The 17,311-nt window shown below is 37.7% G+C and overlaps 1 protein-coding gene across 3 annotated transcripts in view; it reads right to left on the bottom strand.

The window, feature by feature from the left end:
* Positions 1 to 327: 327 nt before the first annotated feature.
* Positions 328 to 17,311, bottom strand: part of LOC122709361 (cytochrome P450 2C19-like) — a 46,701-nt gene continuing 29,717 nt past the window's right edge. The window contains exons 7-10 of one of the 3 annotated variants that reach the window (XM_043926668.1): positions 15,270 to 15,457; positions 10,068 to 10,209; positions 752 to 829; positions 328 to 624 (exon numbers count right to left, since the gene is read on the bottom strand). In XM_043926668.1, the coding sequence (XP_043782603.1) occupies positions 509 to 624; positions 752 to 829; positions 10,068 to 10,209; positions 15,270 to 15,457 (524 nt within the window). In that variant the 3' untranslated portion in view covers positions 328 to 508. Of the gene's footprint in view, positions 625 to 751; positions 830 to 8,640; positions 9,154 to 10,067; positions 10,210 to 15,269; positions 15,458 to 17,311 lie in introns of those variants that run through there. The other 2 variants (XM_043926666.1, XM_043926667.1) reach the window with 2 other exon arrangements.

Genomic DNA, 17,311 nt, shown 5'->3' with positions numbered 1-17,311 from the left:
TGTCTGGGGTACTTTTCTGCTGAGAGTTGCTTTTAGGCACGTAATCTGTGGGTTTTATTTATTGTTTCCCTCCCAGTCAGGTTGCCCTCCTAGATTCAAACACTTCCCCCAGGCCCGCCAGTACGAGGGTTTCCTGGTGTCTGGAAACGTCCTCTAAAGACTCCCTTCCCGGGATGGATCTCCGTCCTTAGCTCTTTTGTCTCACTTTTTAATCTTTTATATTTTGTTCTATCTCCTTTCGAAGACAATGGGCTGCTTTTTGGGCACCTGATGACCTCAGCTAGTGATCAGAAGTTGTTTTGTGAAGTTTGCTCTGCGTTCAGATATTCTTTTGATGAATTTGTAGGAGAGAAAGTGGTCTCCCCATTCTACTCCTCTGCCATCTTGGCTCCTCCCCTTCTTTGTGATTTCTGATGTGAAAACAAAGTTCAGGAGAAAGTATAATTAAATGACCTTTAAACCCACACTGTGTGCACAACCGTGGGTGTACATATGACAGTCAGCATGGCTACACAAAAGCTCCCTTGGCTTCCTCTTCTTCATACCCCTCCCTTCCAAAGGAGGGCTGCAATAATGATCCATATGAAAGATGTGGCCACTCCTGAAATATTTCCAAGGGTGTCACTGGAGAAGAGAACAGTGTGTTAAGGTGAGAGTTACAGAGCATAGAATCCCCCACCATTGGTTTTTCTCAACTCCTCCACAAGGCATCAGGCTTCCTCTTGAACACAGTTCTCAATGCTCCTCTTACCTATCCTGAAATTCTGCAGGATCATGAGGGAGAAGTACTGGGTCTCTTTCCAATTGTTCCCATTGCTGAAAATGATTCCTACACCAGGAGAAGAAACAGAAACTAGTAGGGAAAGAGGAGTGAGCTGACAGCTGGCAGCCTTTCTGGTGGATCCAGCTCTGACGGAATGCTTCTCAAATCCCTCTTTTCCATCCTCCCAACCCCTCTTGCCTGGGGCTTCCCTGATAGCTCAGTTGGTAAAGAATCCACCTGCAATGCAGGAGACCAGGGTTCAATCCCTGGGTTGGGAAGATCTGCTGGAGAAGTGATTGGTTACCCACTCCAGTATTCTTGGGCTTCCTTTGTGCTCAGTTGGTAAAGAATCCACCTGCAATGAGGGGGATGGCAGTTCAGTTCCAGGGTTGGGAAGATCCGCTGGAGAAGTGATAGACTACCCACTCCAGAATTTTTGGGCTTCCTTTGTGGCTTAGCTGGTAAAAAATCCACCTGCAATGCAGAAGACCTGGGTTTGATCCCTGGGTTGGGAAGATCCCCTGGAGAAGGGAAAGGCTTCTTTCCCTTTTCATTGGAGTGAAAGTACCCACTCCAGTACTCTGGCCTGAAGAATTCCATGAACTCTATAGTCCATGGGGTCACAAAGAGTTGGACACAACTGAGCGACTTTCAGTTTCACCCATATTGCCAATGCAGAACACAGTTTCATCCTTATTGCCAAAGCAGAATATGTGCACATGCACACGTACCATGTCCTTTTCTAGTTTCTCATTCACTGTGAAACTGTGTCTTCCAGAAAACTCCTCTCCCAAATCAATCAGAGTTTCCTTCAGGGCTTCATATCCATGCAAGACCACCATGGGCTTCATGCCAAAATACACAGTGAACACAGGGCCACAGACTTTTGAGAGCTGGGAATGGAGATGCATGTAATAGCAAGAGAAGTCTATAGGTGATATTATACTGTGCCTGATGCAAAATGTATTATCATCCCACAATTATGCTTTTATTCTGCCACATACAGCATAAAATGTTCCTGAATTTAATACATAAATATGATGGCGATTGCTACAGCTTCCACTAATGCGTGAACTACAATGCCAGGCAAAGGCCCAAGTAACTGGTACACAGATTACAATTAATCCTCATATCAGCACCTTCAGCAGGTTTATTTGCTCCACTTATAAATAAGGAAACTGAGGTCAAGAAATCACAATTAATTTCCAATCCTGATGGCTACTTTACAAAGGATTCATATTTGGAACTCTTCTTGTTCAACTTTTGATTCTTGAGTAATATATCAATTATCAAAGCCTACCTTTAAACCAATAACCAGCTGACTGCTTCAGAGTTACATATAGAATTCTTCCCATGAGAATTCTGATTCCCTAGTCCACAGGGCTGCAAAGAGTTGGACATGCCTAAACTGACCTAGCATGCATGAATGCATGATGAATACTATGATTATATTTTGAAGTATGGTTGATTTATAATACTGTGCTGTAAAACTACAATAACTAGTCTCAAGAGTACTGCAAATTGATTCAATTATATATGTATATATGACATATATTATCTTTTCAAATTCTGTTTCATTATAGGCCATTACAAAATACTGAATATACTACAATTCTGTATTTTAAAAAATAAGTTCAAATAATTCTAATGCCTGGACTAGTTTGAAATCCACTTGCATCACTAACACAGAAAGAAAGGAAGCATCATAGAGGCAGTGTCAGGACATGCTGCATCCCATAGAACAACATCTTGCATCCTGCAGCATTCACAGGGTACAGATGGCAGCTTCCTCCAGAATCCAATGAATGCTGCTGCTGCCAGTTGGGCTCTAACTAATGACTTCTTTCACTGATGCATGCAGAGCTATTTCCTTAATACTGAGCACCATGTGATTCTTCAGAAAAGTTCTATTTTCACGGCTATCTGAACAAAACACACAGCTTATATAGTGCGCATCTTTCGTAAGGTAATTTTTTATCACCAACCATTTCATTTACCAATTACCTTCAGCCCCAAATCATAGCATATTGCTGTGAGATAAGAAGGGAAGCAACACTCACACTTCTGACACTTTATTATTTTGATTATGTCATACTAAAGGAGATAAGTCCTGGGTGTTCATTGGAAGGACTGCCACTGAAGCTGAAACTCCAATACTTTGGCCATCTCATGCAAAGAGTTGACTCATTGGAAAAGACCCTGATGCTGCGAGGGAATGGGGGCAGGAGGAGAAGGGGACGACAGAGAATGAGATGGCTGGATGGCATCACCAACTCAATGGGCATGAGTCTGAGTAAACTCGGGGAGTTTGTGATGGACAGGGAGGCCTGGCGTGCTGCGATTCATGGGGTTGCAAAGAGTCGGACACGACTGAGCGACTGAACTGAACTGAACTGAACTGATCATACAAAAAGCTAAGTGTTCCTCTACTCAAAAAGCACATCGCTTCTCTATTTATGACAGTGACAGAGTTAAAAAGCAAGAGAAATATCAAAGTTTATAGAACTAATGTGACTTATGTTAACAGTGTGCTCATAGAAATATTTATTATTTTTTAGTTGAGCTTAATTTACTTACTGTTTGCAAGCGACTGGTGGTGGTGGTTTAGTCACTAAGTTGTGTCTGACTCTTGCGACACCATGGACTATAGCCTGCCAGGCTCCTGTGTCCATGGGATTCTCCAAGCAAGAATACTAAAGTGGGTTGCCATTTCCTTCTCCAGGGGATTTTCCTGACCCAGGGATCGAACCTGCCTCTCCTGCATTGGCAGGCAGATTCTTCTTCCCTTTTTTTTTTTCCAGTTTTATTTATTTATTTATTTATTTATTTAACTTTACAATATTGTATTGGTTTTGCCATACATTGACTTGAATCCGCCATGGATGTACCTGTGTTCCCCATCCTGACCCCCCTCCCACCTCCCTCCCCTTCCCATCCCTCTGGGTCATCCCAATGCACCCACCCCAAGCACCCTGTATCATGCATCGAACCTGGACTGGTGATTCATTTCACATATGATACTTTACATGTTTCAATGCCATTCTCCCATATAATCCTGGCCTCACCCTTTCCCACAGAGTCCAAAAGACTATTCTATACATTTGTGTCTCTTTTGCTGTCTCATATACAGGGTTATCATTACCATCTTTCTAAATTCCATATATATGTGTTAGTACACTGTATTGGTGTTTTTCTTTCTGGCTTACTTCACTCTGTATAATAGGCTCCAGTTTCATCCACCTCATTAGAACTGATTCAAATGTATTCTTTTTAATGGTTGAGTAATTTTCCATTGTGTATATGTACCACCACTTTCTTATCCATTTGTCTGCCGATGGACATCTAGGTTGCTTCCATGTCCTGGCTATTATAAACAGTGCTGTGATGAACATTGGGGTACACGTGTCTCTTTCAATTCTGGTTTCCTCAGTGTGTATGCCCAGCAATGGTATTGCTGGGTCATATAGCAGTTCTATTTCCAGGTTTTTAAGGAATCTCCACACTGTTCTCCATAGTGGCTCTACTAGTTTGCATTCCCACCAACAGTGTAAGAGGGTTCCCTTTTCTCCACACCCTCTCCAGCATTTATTGCTTGTAGACTTTTGGATAGCAGCCATTCTGACTGGCATGAAATGCTACCTCATTGTGGTTTTGATTTGCATTTCTCTGATAATGAGTGATGTTGAGCATCTTTTCATGTGTTTGTTAGCCATCTGTATGTCTTCTTGGAGAAATGTCTGTTTAGTTCTTTGGCCCATCTTTTGATTGGGTCTTTTATTTTTCTGGAATTGAGCTGCAGGAGTTGCTTGTATGTTTTTGAGATTAATTCTTTGTCCATTGCTTCATTTGCTATTATTTTCTCCCATTCTGAAGGCTGTCTTTTCACCTTGTTTATAGTTTCCTTTGTTGTGCAGAAGCTTTTGATTTTAATTAGGTCCCATTTGTTTATTTTTGCTTTTATTTCCAATATTCTGGGAGGTGGGTCATAGAGGATCCTGCTGTGGTTTATGTTGGAGAGCATTTTGCCTATGTTTTCCTAGGAGTTTTATAGTTTCTGGTCTTACATTTAGGTCTTTAATCCATTTTGAGTTTATTTTTGTGTATGGTGTTAGAAAGTGTTCTAGTTTCATTCTTTTACAAGTGGTTGACCAGTTTTCCCAGCACCATTTGTTAAAGAGATTGTCTTTTCTCCATTGTATATTCTTGCCTCCTCTGTCAAAGATAAGGTGTCCATAGGTGTGTGGATTTATCTCTGGGCTTTCTATTTTGTTCCATTGATCTATATTTCTGTCTTTGTTCCAGTACCATACTGTCTTGATGACTGTGGCTTTGTAGTAGGGCCTGAAGTCATGCAGGTTGATTCCTCCTGTTCCATTCTTCTATCTCAAGATTGCTTTGGCTATTCAAAGTTTTTTGTATTTCCATACAAATTGTGAAATTATTTGTTCTAGTTCTGTGAAGAATACCATTGGTAGCTTGATAGGGATTGCATTGAATCTATAGATTGCCCTGGGTAGTATACTCATTTTCACTATATTGATTCTTCCAATCCATGAACACGGTATATTTCTCCATCTGTTTGTGTCCTCTTTGATTTCTTTCACCAGTGTTTTATAGTTTTCTATATATAGGTCTTTTGTTTCTTTAGGTAGATATATTCCTAAGTATTTCATTCTTTCTTTCTTTTTTTTTCTTTTCTTTGCAATGGTGAATGGAATTGTTTCCTTAATTTCTCTTTCTGTTTTCTCATTGTTAGTGTATAGGAATGAAGGGGTTTCAGCAGGTGGATTCTTTACCACTGAGCTACCACAGAAACCCAACGTTACAGTTATTGTTCAGTCGCTAAGTCATGTCTGACTCTTTTCAACTCCATGGACTATAGCACACCAGGACTTCCTGTCCTCCACTATCTCTAGGAGTTTGCTCAAGTACATGTCCATTAAGTCGGTAATGCTTTCTAAACATCTCACCCTCTTCTGTCCTCTTCTTTCCCCATCAAAATGATGACATATTTAAGGAAATCAAAATGGAGTAACTGTGGGCAGTCATTGTGGATGTGATTTCAGACATGTTCCTGCATCACTAACTACTTCAATTCTGAACTGTGTCAAACTCAAGTACTCCACCAGCCATTTGCAAAATGATATAGACTAGTGGCTGTTAACTGCAAGTTTGTAGTTTCAAAACTGCCTGCCTCACAACTATTCGATCATTTCAAACACAACCAATCCTTGCTTAACAAGAATCTTTACATCTTGCCATCTCCAATCCTAATTTTTTTTTTTCTGGCTTAAAATAACACTAATTTATTATATTACAATTCTAGAGGTCACAAGTCTGAAAATTAAGGTGTTGACTGGGCTGCATTCCTCCTGGAGGCTCTTGAGAGAATCCATCTCCTTGTCTTTTCCAGTCTTCAGAGGCCACCTGCATTCCTTAGCTCACACTGCCTCCTCCATCGCCAGGGCCAGCAGCACAGCATCTTCATGGCTCTTTGATCCCCTTGATCTCTTTGATCTCCTTCAGGGACTCTTCTGATTCCACTGGGTGTGCCAGGTAATCCAAGGTTAATTTTCTAGTCTCAAAATACTTACTCTTTAAAATTCTTAAATTTTTGTACAATTTTTAAAGGTTACTTTCCCTCAACAGTTATTACAAAATATCCAATCCTAATTCTTGACACAGTTTGCCATTTTTGCTTTTATAAACTTTCACATTTTGTAGGCTGGAAGAATACAGTTTAAGCGCTTTTTGGATCTGTGTGTCCTGGGCAGCAGTCCTAACAAATCCCAAATAAACACTTCGTGATTTCAACCAGATCTCCATTCTGGGATTTCATAGTCAACAGTAATAAAAGTTAAACCTCTTAACCAACCAAAGACATATAAAGCAACTATATAAGTAAATGTACATGACTTTTACCTTGAAATCTCAAGTCTAAATTTGTATAATTTTTTTAGATTTCACATATAAGTGCTATCATATAGTATTTTTGTCTAACTTATTTCAGTAAGCATAATATTCTTTAGGAACATTCACCTTCCTGTAATTGGCAGAATTTCATTCTTTTTATGGCTGAGTAATATTCCATTGTATGTTTATACTACATCTTCTTTATCCGTCTGTCTGTTGATAGATCCTGGGTTGTTTCTATGACTTGACTTATAAGTAGCACTTCTATGAACACTGGGCTGCACGTATCTCTTTGAATTACTGTTTTCATTTTCCTTGGCTATATCCCTAGGGGTGGAATTGCTGGATCATATGGTACTTCTATTATTAGTTTTTAAGCACACTCCTGTTTTCCAAAGTGTATGCACCACTTTATGTTCCCAACAACAGTGCACAAGAGTTCTCTTTTCTCTTCACCCTCTCCAACATTTGTTATTTGTGGTGTTTTTGATGATAGCCATTTTGACAGGTGTGAGGTGACTTCTCATTGTCACTCTGATTTGCATTTTTCTTATGATTAGCAATGTTGAACATCTTTTCATGTGCCTGGTAGCCATCAGTGTGTCTTTCTTAAAAAAGTCTATTCATATCTTCTACCATTTTTAATAGAATTGCTTGTTTGATATTGAGTTGTATGAGTTGTTTATGTATTTTAGATATTAACCCCTATTGGTCATATTATTTGCAAATATTTTCTCTAATTCTGAAGGTTGTCTTTTTGCTGATGACATCCTTTGCTGTATGAAGTTTTTGTGTTTAATTAAGTTCCATTTGTTTATTTTTGCTTTTATTTCTCTTGCCTTAAGAGACCAATCCAAAAAAAAATATTGCTATAATTTATGTCAAAGAGTGTTCTATGTTTTCTTCTTTGAGTTTCATGGTTTCTGGTCTTACATTTAGGTCTTTCATCAATATTAAAGTTCCTTTTGTGTATGGTGTAGGTAAATATTCTAATTTCATTATTTAACATGTAGCGCCTTGTTTTCCCAGTACCACTTATGGAAGATACTGTCTTTTCACTATTGTATATACTTGCCTCCTTTGTCATAGATTAATTGACCACATGTGCCTGAGTTTATTTCTGAGCTCCCTGTTCTTTTCCATTGCTCTGTCTGTGCTTACACCATACCATGCTATTTTGATTACTGTAGGCTTGTAGTATAATTTGAAGTCTGGGAGCATCATTCTTTTTTCTCAAGAGTGCTTTGGCAATTCATGGGCTTTTGTAGTTCTACATGAAGCTTAAAATTGTTTTTTACAGTGCTGTGGAAAATGTCAAGGATATTTTGATAGGGATTACATTAAATACATAGATTGCTTTGGGTAGTATAAATATTTTCACAACATTTTTTGCCAGTCCAGTAGTTTCATTGTATAGTTTGAGATCAGAAAGTACAATGCCTCTGGACTTGTTCTTCTTTCTCAGCATTGCTTTGACTTTTCAGGGTCTTTTTGGTTACATACAAATTTTAGCATGGCTTCTCTATTTCTGCTGTTCATAATACTCCATTATGCTTTCAATATCCATGGCATCAAAGAGATGGCCCCTCTTTTAACTACAACTTGTGAAATTTGTGTTCTCTCTCATTTTGGAGAGAGACTGGCTATAGGTGATTTCTTATACACAATCTCATTGATTTCTGTTCTGATTTTTAATTGTAGTTTTCTATGTCTGACTTTTAATTGCTCACTATCACTGATCTCAATATTCCCTACAGGATGAAGCTGCTCTTGAAAATAATTTCTCTCACTTTTAAAACCAAATCTCAAATAACTACATAAGAAGCATTCAAGGGAGGTTTTATGCTCTCATTCCCTCTGTCCTCCTCTGTGCATATCACTATAACAACCAGTATGACATCTTTGTCTTTTTTTTCCTTTCTTACTTGCAATATGCACAAAAGAAGAAAAGACTGAGAAGTGGCTCATCAGATTCTGCTTTTTATTAGAAACAAGCACTGAAGAAATAGGTCTCATTGGCACACACTAATCATGCATTACTTTGTACTGAGTACATGGTACTAGGTACACACTACTACTTAATATTAGATATCTATTAGCATATGTGATGGCCAATAAAAATACTACAGGATATGGAGAATAGCAGATATATTTCTGTAGTGAAATTGAACAGAGAATGAGAAGAGGTCAGAGATGTGTTCTCAGGAAAGATTAACATGACACTGGTGAATGATGCCCCCAATGAAAGGGAGTTAAAGACAATGCCATGGATGAAGCTGTATGATCTAGCATTCTTCACACGGGAATGAAGCAGAGCTGGTAAGGAGGCGGTACATTAGCTATCCCAGTAACAGCTGGGGTGGTGTCGATGTCTTTTGAGTCAACCACAGATTTCAGGGTAAATTTTTGTAAAATTGTGGTCAGGAATAAAAACAGCTCCATGCGGGCCAGGCCCTCTCCCACACAAATCCGTTTTCCTGAAAATAACATAGATAGTACATACTCCTTGAACGCTGTGTTTCTGGCTGCCAGAAACAGACTATGCAGTAACTTTTTGATGAATGTTTGAATGGATGGATGGAAGGCAAATGGCTAGATAGACAGATGGACAAAGGGTAGACACTAATGCTATCCATCTAACATCTAATCTTAACAGGTATCCTTCTCTCAGGAGATATTTATCGAGTTATCAGCACTATACCACATACTTCATTAAGTGTATTATAACTCCATTTTGACATTTTCAAGGTTACATCAATTTTTTTTTTCTAGAAATACTCATACATTGGTTGTATTTTGTTCCTACTGTGATGGTCCAGTGTCTTTCTTTCCATTCTTAACATCCTTTATTCTCTGCTGGAAGTATATCAAGTCTACATCAACCTTGAAGTTTTTAAGTTTTATAACACAGAGTAACTTTTGTCTAAGATGCACTTCTCTTGTATTTTCAGAACGTAGCTTAAATTTTATTTCTGAATTAGAAATAACTGGGTCACCTCTCCAAAGCTCTAGTAATCTACTCCAAAAATGAGGATGTCTCATAGGGAGAGAAAGTGCATGGGCATTGGGACTGCTGTCTCTCATCATGGAAAATGAACATTTTGACCAGGCCCAGAGTGGGCACTATGGAAGTTCCAAAGGATGCCCAAAGGCACCTTGTCCACTGAAAGTGAAAGTCACTCAGTAGTGTCTGACTTTTTGCAACCCCATGGACTGTCCATGGAATTCTCTAGGCCAGAACACTGGAATAGGTAGCCTTTCCCTTCTCCAGGGTATCTTCCCAAACCAGGGATTGAACCCTAGTCTCCTACATTGCAGGTGGATTATTAACCCACTGAGCCACAAGGGAAACTTGTCCACTGGAGCAATGAAAAAACTAAATTTGTGTTACCTGCTGAGAAAGCCATGAAATAGTCGCTCTTCCTAAAGTTGCCATTCTCATCCAGGAAGTGGCCAGGGTCAAATACCTCTGGGTTGGGAAATTCTTTGTCATCGTGTAGCACAGAAGTCAGTGATGTTAATATATCTGTGCCCTGGAAAGAACAGATGAAGATAAATTAAACTACAAAGAAGTCACAGAGCTAGAAGAACTGCTGAAAATCATTTAGTCCAATCTTAGGATCAATAGATGATTAATTTTGGCTCAAAAGAAGGTCAGTGCCATTTTGAGTCAGACAGAACAGTAATAAACAAGGATAAGTTTAAGACTAGTGGCGGTGATACTGCCAAAATGAACACTGGCAGCATCTGAATACTCAGTACATGGGTCCTAGAACTTATGAATCCATTCTGCTAATCACCACATTAAGGACATGGTATCTGCCCCCACCAGCTGCTTTATCATTTCAATTTTTACTCATCTCATATGTGGATTATGGCTTAATATGGAAGTCTCTATTGTGCTTGAAATATCTCAAATTATCTGTTTGTGTGGCTTTTGTAAACAGGCATTTGATCTAATACAAAATAACCTCTTCTACAATAACAATGTAACAAATATTATTGTTTACCATTGACATGCAGATTGTTTGTCTTTATTTAAAAATATAGGGCAGACTTCATCACAGATTAATCCTAGATTTGAAACACAGAAAGGACTGTAAAATTTGCAAAATCACTTCACAGCAATTCAGCTTAGGATCATTAGTTTAAGCAAGTTTTATCTATTAAAGCTAAAACTGTTGGGTAAATGATTAAAAAGCAAGATACATACCAATAAAGTACCAGGCAATCTTTTATTAATTAAATGTGAAAAAAAGGACCTGTGTCATGGAGTAATCTGGCAGATACCACTTTATCATATGAACAATACTGCATAACCAATAATGGGATAACTCACATATGTGCCTTCACCTCCCCAATGAATTTCAGCAGGAAACACAAAGCACCCATATAGTTGAAATCATAACTGGAATCTATGTCCAGAAAACAATCACACAAAACCAGCCTGAGGAATATTTCACATGACTACTAAATTGTACTCTTCACAGAGTTAAAATGTACTGAAAGAAAACAAAGAGGGCAAACAAAACTGGTAACAGGAGAGAACAGGGAGAACAAGGAAAAGATATCCAAATTATAATCTTGCTTCCAGGCTGGACACTGATTTTCAAAGACAAAAAGCCATAAGGCTTACTCCAGAAAAACTAGGAAAATTTCAATATAGGCTGTACACTAGATAATATTATTCTGTCAATGATAACTCTTGAGTATAATCACTGTTATTGCTCTGTATATAAAAATCGCTATTTTGAGCTATACATACTGAAATAGAGAAGTGCAGATAGTAAATGGATAGATTGATAAATGAATATTTGTGGAAAAAATTTTTACATATTGAGGTATGGAGAAGTCTTTCTAGCTTATAAATGATTTAGATTGAATTTTATGCTAACTAGAACCGCCTGTTTGTGGCCTATCAAACATACACACTAATTATTAAGAAAATGTATATTGAACAGAAATAAAGAATGTCCATGTTAAAAATAAAGATTAAATGCCTCCTTTCTGGGATGCCAATGTTGAAACTCTTGCAACGAGAAGACTCCTCTCTTAGGTGCCAAGGCCATACTAACTCGCTATACATATGTTGATAATGGTTTTTTTGCAAACTTGTAAGAATGTATTTCTGGCTTCGTGATGTTCTTTGCTCTGACAAGGTATACAACTGTGTGGATAAACCATACCTCTCCAGAGCAGTTCCTCAGAGTTATCTGAGAGGTTGTCTTCTGGGCTATAGTCCTCAGTTTGGCTCAAATAAAGCTCTTTTCTATTCCTCTTAGAGATTGTTTATTGATTATTTCTCAACACTGCAAAAGCAGGTAAATATACAAATTCATATATAACATACATATGAACATGTTTTTAATGTTTTATGTTTAAAAAATAATTAATGCAAACTTGGGGAAATCTTCCATCCCCTACAGTTGCTGCTGCTGCTAAGTCGCATCAGTCCTGTCTGACTTCGTGTGACCCCATAGGCGGCAGCCCACCAGGCTCCCCCGTCTCTGGGATTCTTCAGGCAAGAACACTGGAGTGGGTTGCCATTTCCTTCTCCAATGCATGAAAGTGAAAAGTGAAAGTAAAGTCGCTCAGTCATGTCCGACTCTTAGCAACCCCATGGACTGCAGCCTACCAGGCTTCTCCGTTCATGGGATTCTCCAGGCAAGAGTACTGGAGCGGGGTGCCATTGCCTTCTCTGTCCATCCCCTAAGGTTATCATATAAAAGGTCTACAACTCTTTATTATTCTCTTGTTTGGGTTTATATAAGAAATAAATAAAACATTTAAGATAACAAAAAAGGTACAAAAGCCAATACTTTAAGCAAACGCTGCTCAAACAAATGCACATTTCATAGAGAAATAAAAGAAGCATAGTCATTATTCATCATCATAAGTAAAACTTACCTGCATGAACCATCATCTAAATGTAAGCACTAAAATTATGAAGTTTATAAGGGTAAATCTTTCAGACCCTGTGCTGGAAAATGTTCTTTAGATAAACAAACAAACAAAACAATCCCACACATCAATCTTACAGCATTGCAAAATGTTCTTTTAGACAGTCTTACATACTAACAAATATCCACCTATGTGCAAATATAGCCTTAGTACAAACAATGACCTAAGTATTTTAAATGGAAAATAATCAAGGAAGACACTTTGTGACACATGGGAATTATATGCAATCTAAATTTCTGCTTCCAAAAAGACAGGGATATAGCCATTCTTGTTTGTTTAATATGTCGTTAACTGCTTCCATGCTATGACAGCAGAAGTGTACAAAAGGATACAAAGGGCATCAGACACTTCAAAGCTTCAAATTCTGAAATACTTACACTCTGAAGTATTACTTAAATACTGTAATACTTCTGTCTTAGAGCATTCTCCCAGTTAGCCCAGTGGTTCCAGCCTTGGATTAAAACTAATCACTTATATGATTGGTAAAAAGGTATAACAGAATCAGCCTCCTAATAATCTTATTGGAAGAGACCCTGATGCTGGGAAAGATTGAAGGCAAAAGCAGAAGAGGGCAGCAGAGGATGAGATGGTTAGACAGCACCACCAACTTAATGGACATGAAATTAAGGAAACTGGAAGACAATGGAGGACAGCAGAGCTTGCTGTACTACAGTCCATGGGGTCACAAAGAGTTGGACATGACTTAGTGACTAAACAAGAATAAAACTCAATATTTATGTTTCTACACTGGGAGAGCTATGCAGAAGGGGATGGTCATCCCCAATATATGCTTGGTAATAGATGTATGACAATATAATGGTTATTTCCTAATACAGTGGATGTGAGAGATGGGCCACTCCATTCTAATACAGTGTTTCCCACATACTTAGAAATAAGAGTAGAAACAAGCTTGATCAATTATTACCTTAGACCCCAGTGTCACAAAAGAAAAGTCTTCTCTCAGTTAGGACTTGAAGTCCTAACCCTTGTATCAAAACTGCAATCACTGAGACAAGTCTCATAATCTAGTAAAATCAGCAATTCTGTCTTCTCCAAGGGCTGGCACTAGTACTTGTGCCTTAAGAATCTCATTGCTTTCTTTCCCCAGCAAAATATAAATTTTAGTTATATTATTTTGTAATTTTAATAATATGTCTTGGCTTCAAGTGGATAAGAGAAGTTTTCAGCACACAAATTAGAAAGTCTGAATATATACAGATATTCTGTGTTAGAGAGCATGAGAAATCTACTAAGACAAAAATCTGTCGCAATATTCCAAAGTTTGGAGAACCTCAAAGAGGAAAGCTGACACCTAAAGTTAATATTAGTCTCTGTCAATGTTCAAATTTTACTCAAAATACTCAAAATGGGAGAAGTTACATCATTCCATCTGCCAAAGAGGAGAGGGATGGACCCTTTCTGGAATAAAATAAATAACATCTGAACTCTGCATTTTTTCATTTATAAAAATTGGTATTTAACCAAATGTAACTAGACATTTCAAAGACACACTAAGTGGCCAAAGGTAGAAGTGAGGAAAACAATAAATATACACCCACACTATGAAACATTTCTCACCTAATTTTATCATGCCAGCATGACCTTTAAAACAGAAATCCAATGAAAAAATGTTGAGGAAGAAAAGATGTAAACCAAAAATCTCTTATACCATAATCAGTAAAGTCCTGAACAGAATGTAGCAAATGAAATCCAACTGAGTATATATACTTATAATATGCATATTCAGTGGGAAAAGTGAGGTCAATGTATTCAACCATACCAATAAGTACAGACATCAACATGAAAAAATTATATACATGTTCACGACTAAAAATAGCATTAAAAATGAGAACATATTTTCTACTCTGATTCTTTAAAACGTATGTAGCAAAATGTACATAAAATATCATTATCAATAGTGAAATGTTAACCACCATTCTACTGAGATCAGAAATGAAAACAAGACTAAAAGAAAGTTATCAGCCCAGACAGCATGACAATGTATAGAGAAATTGCGATTAATTCTACAGGGAAATTTTAAACACTGATTTTAAATTTGGCAAGATTGCTTCATATAAAGTTATTAAAATGATAAAATCAATTATATTTTCAATCCAGATAATAGAATGGAAAAGGCATTTTAAAACAACAATAAGCACCTAAGGGAAAAAAAGAAAAGATACGTAAGTCATTGTACAGAAAAAAAATTACTGAGAAAACTAAAGAAAGCCTTTCAAAACTGGACCATATATCATATTAATTAATGCAATGATTCAACATGCCGTGATGTTATATCTTTCCAAATTGACCTCATATCACCCTGACAAAAATCCCTGCAGTGTTTTGGTAAATTGACAAATTGATACCAACATTCATTTGGAAATGTAAACAGTTAACTTTCGTCAAACCAAATAAAAGAAATAGAAAATTTGGAAGTCTTACACTGCTAGCTGTTATAAATCTGTTATAAAGCTTTACAGACTAAACTGGAAAAAACACACAATTCATCAAGCCTGCACACAAATGATTACTTATACTTCTTTCATCTTGCTTTCATAGAGGATGGCACACAAACTGTCTAAAATGGGAACTTCAGTACCACTGAGGTCAGTATAAGAGAAACCAATGTTACCTTGGGGATGAGGTAGTTTCTGAATTTAACATCACAGTTCACAGCATGAGGTACGCTCGTGGGAGCCAGGTCAATGTATCTCTGGATCTCATGCACCACAGCATCCATGTAGGGCATGCGGGTCCTGTCCTGCATGCAGGGGCTCCGGTGTCTGCCAATCACATGGTCAATCTCTTCCTGGATCTTAGCTGATAAGAGATAAGTAAGACTGAAGAAGGAAAAATTGCACACCACATTTGCACAGCAATTCAGGGATACATGATGCTTCATGAAGGTATCCCAACAACATTATACACTTAAGTTATATGCTCAGAAATGCACCTCGACATGGAGAGAGAATTGCCATAATACAAATACATGTTAGTCTCTGACAAGCTAGACTTAAGATACAGCTAAAGAGACTTCTATGTTAGCATACACAGTAATACAAGCAGAAATGATGAAATGTTTGAAAATAAAAACACAACACAAGATCAAGAAACTAAAGTTGTTGGAGGAGAAAAACAGGAATCTATTAATTTTATATCAAAACAATATGTGGATTGAAAAGGTAAATTATATGTGTTTTAGTGTATTTGTGTATTCTGTGTGTGCAATATGCAGTGTTACTCTCTTTATCCTCCAATTGCCAAATGCTGTCACTTTCAACATTCTAGTGGTTTCTTCTGAAATTTTTGTCCTATTTCTGATCAATGACTCTGTTTCTATTTTTTATGAACAGATTTTCAAACAATATCTGATTTCCTGGTATGAGAGCTGAGAATTTACATTTCTATCCCCACCTCATACAAAATACACATACAAATCCCCTTACTCCACTTCCAATATATTTAAACCATAATTTTTAGCTCTTAGAACATTCATTTTAACATCATTCTGACTAAATAAACAATGCTCACTCGTAAGAAAACTATGATTATGCTTCCTTTTGGTACCTTCTTGGACCTTACTATGTTTCTTTAGTTCAAGTCATAAAACTCTGTACCCTGATTTAAGATTATTTCCAAATACTGAGGTAGATGTTTCGAACTCCTAATAATAATTTCCCTATTATTCAGAAGCCACAAACAATCCATCACCTTTTGTCTTTTGTTCTTGGCATCTCCCTTCATACTTGCTTTATTTACCTGATCCATTTAGAAGTGGATATTTTCCAGGCTGCTATCTAGCAACAGCCCTGACACTTTTTCTGCTTCAAGAGTTCTCAAGATTCCTGAAGCCCATGACTTCCTCTGACATGACTTCAGGCATTTGAACATGAAAGTTTGATAGTTGACTTGAATTCTGATGCCTTAGTGAACTCTAATCCTTTATCTATGACATGCTACATCTTTCTGTGTCAGGAAGCTTCCTGTGTGCTGTTTTGGATCTGTCAGGAATCCTCTGAATATTCAGGAATTAAGATGAGAGGCACACCTTTCCTGGGGCTGAGGAATCCCGGAATTTCCTTCATTAGTTTTTCAATACAGTGATAAGTACCCTCTTCCTTCTTATGAACCATACGGTAAAAAGTGATTGTTTACAACTCTCTCACTTTAACAGGGATTGCCTTATGTTTTGTAAGTCTGGAATTTTAATCTTTATCCTTGTTGAGAATAACTACCTTGTAAGACAGTATATATGCCCACACCATGTTGATTAAAACACCTTTGCTCCATCAGAGCTTGGGTCCCCATGTCTTTCTTCCTTTCTTTCCTTCTTTCTCTCTCTCTCTCTATTTCTGGCTGATTCCCTGGAGCGCGAAAGCCGGCTGCGTAACCCAGGGAGTATTTGCCTCTTTCCTTCTTTCACTCTCTCATCATCGACTCCGGACTACCAGGTTCCGGTCCAATAAAGGACCAACATCTCTGAAAGTTTTTGTGATTTTTCTCTTTTATTCTGGTGTTCAGAAATTTCATGACCTGTGTCATGGGCTGGAAATTTTGTATTTCATTCACTCTGCTAGAGATGTCAAGAGAATTTTCTATCTACATGGTAAAATTTGGAGGCCTTTTCTCCAGAGTGCTCACTCTCTGGAGTTTTTCTCTGGCTGTTCAAATTCA

This window comes from Cervus elaphus, chromosome 15 (genome assembly GCF_910594005.1).
Source record: "Cervus elaphus chromosome 15, mCerEla1.1, whole genome shotgun sequence".
Lineage (NCBI taxonomy): Eukaryota > Metazoa > Chordata > Mammalia > Artiodactyla > Cervidae > Cervus > Cervus elaphus.
The sequence above is the reverse complement of the archived record's forward strand: the minus strand, read 5'-3'. Positions and strand labels throughout refer to the sequence as shown.